This window comes from Coenobita brevimanus, chromosome 28 (assembly GCF_032717465.1).
Source record: "Coenobita brevimanus isolate Jiangsu-jjx chromosome 28, ASM3271746v2, whole genome shotgun sequence".
Classification (NCBI taxonomy): Eukaryota; Metazoa; Arthropoda; class Malacostraca; order Decapoda; family Coenobitidae; genus Coenobita; species Coenobita brevimanus.
The window spans coordinates 3,494,914-3,502,413 of NC_136981.1; the positions used below are offsets into that span (position 1 = coordinate 3,494,914).

Consider the following 7,500-nt stretch of genomic DNA (forward strand, 5'->3'; position numbering starts at 1 on the left):
CTGAAATATTTCAGTTTCAAGTATGCAACTTGTACACCAGAAATGAGTATATGACCTTCAAAAATAGGTCAAGGTCATTTATATTTGATACAAGTACTTGGGTTACCCTCGGGTACCTTCCTGAATAGTATCAAATTCGAAGAAAAAAAGTACAAATAAAAATAAAAATAATACTTTCCAGAACAATAAGCTTCGACTTGTATATTGCGAAGCTTAGTAAATGTGTACCACTTGCTCTCCCACACACGTCAGTTTACCTTGCAACCTCATTCACTTTTTTTTGTTTTTGTTAATTTCCCATTTTTCCAGATTGCCGTAAATGTATTCATCATCATCATCATCATCATCATCATACTACTACTACTACTACTACTACTGGTACTACTACTACTACTACTATTGTTATTATCATGATTTAGTTCAGTGACAGAATGGGATACTACTACTATTCTCCATCCGTTCCATAGCACTTCTTCGTGACTAGCATCGTATTCTAGGGCTAATCTCTTGTTACAGGTCAAGAAACAGATGACATTTTTTTCGCTGGAAACTCCCCCGTCCCTTTCTCTCTCTCTCTCTCTCTCTCACACACACACACACACACACACACACACACACACACACACACACACACACACACACACACACACACACACACACACACGCAATCGGCCCGTCTTTTGCCAAGTTGTAGGCGGACAGGGAGTGTGACGTCATTCCAGTTGATTTCAGCCAGGAGCTGCCACACCACACACACACACACACACACACACACACACACACACACACACACACACACACACACACACACACACACACACACACACACACACACACACACACTGAGCAGAAACTAAATAAACAGGCAAAATATATACCAAGCGCACACACACACACACACACACACACACACACACACACACACACACACACACACACACACACACACACACACACACACACACACACACGCCAGTTACAAACGCCATCAAACACCAAACCCATAAAACAGAAAAAAACAAATACCTCAGTATCAGTTTGGCTAAAGTATTTTAAGGACTATATATATATGTGTTTTTCCCCTCCTTTCATTTATCGTGTCTTCCTGCTACGGCTCAGCGATATCAATGTTTCTATCTATCTATCTATCTATCTATCGCCAGACGCCTTAATCCCGTTCGGGGTGGCCACAAACAAATCGCCTCCACGTCGCCCTGTCCCCCGCCATTTCACTGCCTGCTAGACTCCTTTCACTTTAACTTGCCCGGATTTGCGTCCTTTTGCAATCATTTAACGTTGCTCAGTGGAAGAGATATGCAATGCTACGACTCTGCATCCTTTTCAAAGCATTTTTTCATGACTATACTCTTTTCACTCTAACTTGGCCTAAAACTGCCCTCTCCACTTTTAATGCTGACTTGTAACGATAAGTTAACACTAGAATATGACGATAGTCACGAAGAAGTGCTATGGGAAGGATGTAGAGCCGTAGCATCGTCTCTTCTGCCACTGAGCTGAATGAAATAAGCTGTAAAAGGACGAAAATCTGGGCCAAGTTAAGGTGAAAGAACTACATCATCATATTCTAGTGCTAATCTATTGTTACAAATGATATCTGAAGATGGAGTGATGACAATTTTAAGCCAAGTTGAAGTGAAAAAGGCATAGTAATTGGTGCTTATGTGATAAAAGTAACACACACATGGATAACTAACTCCCATACCCACACCAGCAGACTGAGGTTCGTATTCTAGGTGGCATTGGGAACCTCGTAGCACCTCTTCCTTAACGATTTATTCAACAAATTACATTTTTTTTTTGGTTGTCTTGAACTTTACTGAAGAAAAGTAAAAAAAAAAACATAAAAGTAACATAAAAGAAGCTATCATGGTAAATATAAAATAATTCCCATGGGAAAAGGTGATACGAAGCATACGCCATTTAAAAAGAGATCATATACCCTTCCCAGAACGCAGGATTATCGACAAGAGGAAAGGAGGAGCAATATTCGTACAGCCCTATCTATATCAACCACAATATCTTAGATCGGTGTGGTGGCGGGCGGAGGGAGAGAGAAGAGTAAGATTATGAAGATAGGGGGATCCGCTTTTGGTCGTGGAGGGATGATGGATAGGACAAGGCTGAGTAAATATGACAAGGATAGGCAAGGGGAGGGGGGGGGTTGCAGAGAGACCCTATCAGACACTGGGGGTGGGGGAGGGAATATGTGAAGTGGTTTGCCTTGCCTCTCAGTGATCGGTAAGGTAAATGGCAATGAAGTAAAGGGCATGGAAAATGGGAGATGTACTGTGAAGCATGAGTGTTCTTTCTTTCTTCTCTCTCTCTCTCTCTCTCTCTCTCTCTCTCTCTCCCGCCCTCCCTCTCTCTCTCTCTCTCTCTCTCTCTCTCTCTCTCTCTCTCTCTCTCTCTCACTTCCGGAGATAATTCTAGGACTAATTCAGAGCAAAAAGTATTATATCCACTTCGGTCCATTTCTCAATCCTTAAATACTACAATTAATAACCTTATGGGCCAAAATGGTTTCCCTCAAAAATAACCCATAAAACCACCAGTAACTAGTCCAGCAGCGGCTGAGAACTGGACCCATTTTGATATAGCATTTCTTTACTCAAAATTTTCCTTCCTGAAGTAAAAAAAAAAAAATCTAGCAGAACACCTGTATATCACCTGCTTTACGATAACTGACAGGGAGATGGACGCCTTCATGTGGTGGCACTGATATAACCAGGTGGATCCGCTGCCCGGTTCTCCAAACGTCCATCAACTACCCACTTATTCCCCAAAGGGAGGATAGGGAGGCTGGTGGACTGTAGGTGAAGGGCAGCGTTAGAGTGCAGTTTATCGAGTTCAGGTTCAGACAAAAACAATAATAACAACAACAAAACAACAACAACAACAACTTCAACGACAGCAACAACAACTACAGCAACACCACCGTCACCACTACCACCAGCACCACCACCACCACCACTACCACCACCACCACCACCACCACCACCACCATCTTCGGTACTCCCAGACACTTCTTTTCGCCTTAGAAGAAACTCGTTCAATTTGAGGCGTCCAATAATAGCCTCGATTTTCTCCTTCGTTACAGGGACCCTCACAAGCTGAATAAAATTGTCTGGAGGCAGCAAGAAAAAAAAAAAAAAAAAGATACACCATTGAACTGAAGAGGTAAAGGAGACAGTGGGAAGAAAAGATGAATTTTAAGTATGGTAACTGAGTCTTTTTCATTTTGGAGGTATGGAGGGAAGCATTTTTTTTTTTTAATGCAAGGAAGAAGGAACCAAAGGCCAGAAGTCCGCAAGAATGTCCCCCCCAAGAAAAAACCACGATAACAGAGAGCTAAATTCAAGATCCGTTCATTTCGAGATGCTTGGACACACTGAGTTTCTGAGGGGTAATAATTGCTTTTTTTCTTATCTAACAAATCTGGGCGACTCTCTCAAGCATTAATTTGTGTTGTATAAAATTTCGTTCCCTTTATTCATGAGGTAGGAACGAGACTCCTTGGTTACTAGTCAAATCGGCTCCCCAGTCCACTTGGCTATGAACTGAGGTGAAAAGAGATGGGCATTTTTGTCTTGTAGTAGTGGTATTAATAGTAGGAATAGTAGTGGTGGTATTAGCAGTAGTAGTATTAGTAGTAGAAGTAGTAACAGCAGTAGTAGTTGTAGTAGTATTAGTATTAGTAGTAGTAGTAGTAGTGGGGAAGTACTTGAAGGACGTTTATATAACCAGGCAGCTGAGTGACCTGATTATACCCGTGCCACCACGAGAAGGCGTCCCTCTTCAGCACCTTCAGGGAACGATGCTGGGTGGAAATTATGGAACCAAATGACGCCTGGTGGTTTAGCGGGTTTAGGCTGTTTGGGTTTCACTGCCTACCTTGATGCGACTCAGGGGCAGGAGAGGTCGGTCAGCTTCGTCAGCATAGTCTCCGGCCTCTACGCTCCTGATGGGAAAAAATTAATAAGTAAATGATTTGATGATGGTCTTAAAAAAAAAAATAATAATAACAATAATAATAAAAAGGATAATAAAAGTAGTAATGTTAATATAATAATAATAATGATAATAATAATAGTAATAATAATAATAATAATAATAATAATAATAATAATAATACATAACATCATAATAATACCGGATTACTACTATCACTCCTCCTCGTACTATTACTACTACTACTAATCCTTCTCCTCCTACTCCTTATCCTCATCCTCCTCATCATCCTTACTATCCAAATATGTTAACTGGAGTCACGAGGCAGCGAGGCATACATTCTTCTTCATCATCATCATCATCATCATCCGGACCTCTTTTCCCACCTAAGGACAGGGTGAGGAGTAGCAATGTCCAGACGGCCCAAAATTGCCGAATCCAATGGGCCACGCTTCCATTCACTCATCATTCAAGCCCCGGGAATCCTGGCTCTATCGGATACGCCAAAAATATTCTTCTTTTCGAGTGTTGTTTCCCTTCCGCTACTCACTGTTTGGGTCACACGTAAAAACATAAACAGCAGATTAAAAACGGATCATCAGTTTTTCAAGACCTCCGTGACTTCTCAATCTGCCACTGCCTCCCTCCCTAGAGTTTTTTTTATTATTATTATTATTATTTTTATTTTTTTTCCTGTTTTTGTCTTTATCTGACTGGACCACTGAGACTACATATCTATATTCCTTCATCTATCTATCTATATTTATCTATTACATATCTATTTCTATCTATACATATCTATACGTATCTATATCTATCTCAGTCTATCTATCTTTATCTATATATCTATTTCCATCCATCCATTTATCTATCAATCTACTTATCGATCCATATTTAGCTCTCCTCTTTCAATACGCCGTGTGCTTAAGGGAAGGGCTAAGTCGGCGTTATCAGTGTCTACCCTGCATCATTTATTTATTTCCTACTCCCACTGCCACACCTACGCCCACACCAGCAGAATGAGCCGTTCCCACAAGACATAAGACACCCAGCGCTATTTACAGACCTCCTACCATGACCCTTATTCTCGTAGGTTGAGGAAGCTCCCTAACACGTTTTCCTGTGCGATTTGTTTTACTTTTTACACCTAACTGTCCTCTTCTGTGTTACGTAAGTCCTTCCAATATCGCCATACACTGAACAGAAAACACTCAAAAGGATATTAACCACCCATACCCAAAAATAAATCGCTAAGGAAGGGGTGTTAGGGAGCTTCCTTATCTGACTCACTTCCCTTCCTCCCTTCTACCTTGCCCCCCCTCCCCTTCACCTCACCTACCTTGCCCCCCTTCCCATCCTCCCTCCTACCTTGCCCCCCCTTCACCTTGCCCACCTGTCACTCTCAGCAAGGTAAATTTCCCACCTGATGCTGTTAGTGTGAAAAAAAAAGAAAGAAAAAGAAAGAAAAAGAAAGAAAAAAGACAGTAGAAAGAGGGATAAATAATTTCTTTCTTAGTCAGGTTTATTTTTCAAGTGACTGTGTTTTTCTCTTTCAATTTCACTCGAGCGAGAGTTTGGCGATAAAGAAGAATGGGGTTGAGATGTGGAGAAAAGCGATTGTTTGTGTTTGAGGGAAGGATGCACCCCTCCTTCATCATCCTCCTTCCTCTCTCCCCTCTCCTTCCTTCCCCTCTCACTCCTTCCCCTCTCCTTTCTACCTCTCTTCTTTCTCCTCCTTCCCCCTTTCCCTCATACAATTCTTCTATCTTGATTCCTCCTCCCCCCTTCCCATCTCTCCCCCTCTTCCCTCCATGCTCCCCCTCTCTCCTTTCTCCCTTCCTCCTCTCCCCTTTCCTTCCATCCCCTCTCCTTCTCCTCCCCTCTCCCTCTCCTCCCCTCTCCCTTTCCCCTCTAACTCCCTGCCACATACACGAGGCTTCACCTAATTTTACTTCCTTCATAAATCCACCTTTCCAACTTCCACTCTTTTCCATTTCCCTTCCACATGCACCCACCCAAACTCCACTCCCCGTTCCACCGCCTCGTCATTTCCCGTTACCCTTTCCTTCATTGCCAACGGAACCATCTGTTACCTCCCTGCCATCTGTTGAGTTTATGACGTCACGCACACAGCCAATAGGAAGCGTCGATAGCGGTGACGTCATGGCAGGGCGGACCAATCAACGGTAGGGTGGGGTGGATGGGGAAGGAAGGGTGAGGGGGAGATGGGGAGGGGAGAGGGGAGGAAGGGAAAAGGGAGAGGGGAGGAAGGGATAAGGGAGAGGGAGAAAGGGAGAGCGGAGAGGAGAGGACGGAGGGAAAGGAAGGGAAGAAAGAAGAGAGGGGTAGGAAGGAGAGGAGAAAAGATGAGAAGTAGGATGGGATAGGAGAAGATGGGAAAGTGAGAGGGAGGAGAGGGAAGAAAGGGAGAGGAGAGGCAGGAAAGGGGGAAGGGAGAGGGGACGGGGTTAGGGGAGAGGGAAAGGGAGTAAGAGGGGAGAGGGGAAAGAAGTAGGAGGGGAAGGAAGGGTTAGGGGAAAAAGGAGAGGGGAGGAAGAGGAATGGGGGAGGGTGCTGGTGTGAGAGTGAGGGGGCGTCAGAGAGAGAGAGAGAGAGAGAGAGAGAGAGAGAGAGAGAGAGAGAGAGAGAGAGAGCCTACATCCTCTCACACTCGCCCTCCCTCACTCTCACTCGCACTCCCGAGGTTGAAGCAGCCAGACCGCAGCGCTCCCCTCGGCTCTCCCCTCTCTTCTCCCCTAAGAGCAGACAGCAGCAGACGAGACGAGATGTTGGGCAGCAAGACGGTCGCTCTGCTTTTGGCGCTCTGTATGCTAGCCGGCGCCATGGCTCAGCCTCTGCTCGAAGAAGGTAAGCAGAAGAGGAAGTTAAGTTTTTGGTGGTGAGAGATGGTGGTGGTGAGATGTGATGATGAGTGGTTTTTGGTGGTGATGAGTTGGTTTTGGTGAAGTTTGGGGAATTTTTTGGTTTTAGTGGTGAAGTTTGGTGAATTTTTGGTTTTCGTGGTGAAGTTTGGGGAATTTTTTGGTTTTGGTGGTGAAGTTTGGGGAATTTTTTGGTTTTGGTGGGGAAGTTTGGGGAATTTTTGATTTTGGTGGGGAATTTTTGATTTTGGTGGTGAAGTTTGGGGAATTTTTTTGGTTTTGGTGGTGAAGTTTGGGGAATTTTTTTGGTTTTGGTGGTGAAGTTTGGGGATTTTTTTTGGTTTTGGTGGTGAAGTTTGGGAAATTTTTGGTTTTAGTGGTGAAGTTTGGGGATTCTTTTAATTCTGGTGGTGAGATGTGGTGACGAGTTGGGTTGGTTTTTGGTGGTCTGTGGTGATGAGTCGTGGCATAAGGTGATGACTGGCTTGTGAGTGGTTGTGAGTGAGATGCCCTTTTGGTGGTGAAAGATGGTGATGACTACTAACTTCTGGGTGGTGAAAGGTGGTGATGACTGGTAACATAAGGTGCTGGTTTGTTATTTGGTGGAGGTGATGAACAAGTTGGCTTTGGGTGGTGAAATGTGGTGATG

General features: G+C 43.9%; 1 protein-coding gene across 3 annotated transcripts in view; it reads left to right on the forward strand.

Moving 5' to 3' along the window:
- Positions 1-6,667: 6,667 nt before the first annotated feature.
- Positions 6,668-7,500, forward strand: part of LOC145394694 (xibalbin-1-like) — a 205,819-nt gene continuing 204,986 nt past the window's right edge. For all 3 annotated transcript variants that reach the window (XM_080268471.1, XM_080268472.1, XM_080268473.1), the window contains exon 1: positions 6,668-6,837. In XM_080268471.1, the coding sequence (XP_080124597.1) occupies positions 6,756-6,837 (82 nt within the window). In that variant the 5' untranslated portion in view covers positions 6,668-6,755. The remainder of the gene's footprint in view (positions 6,838-7,500) is intronic.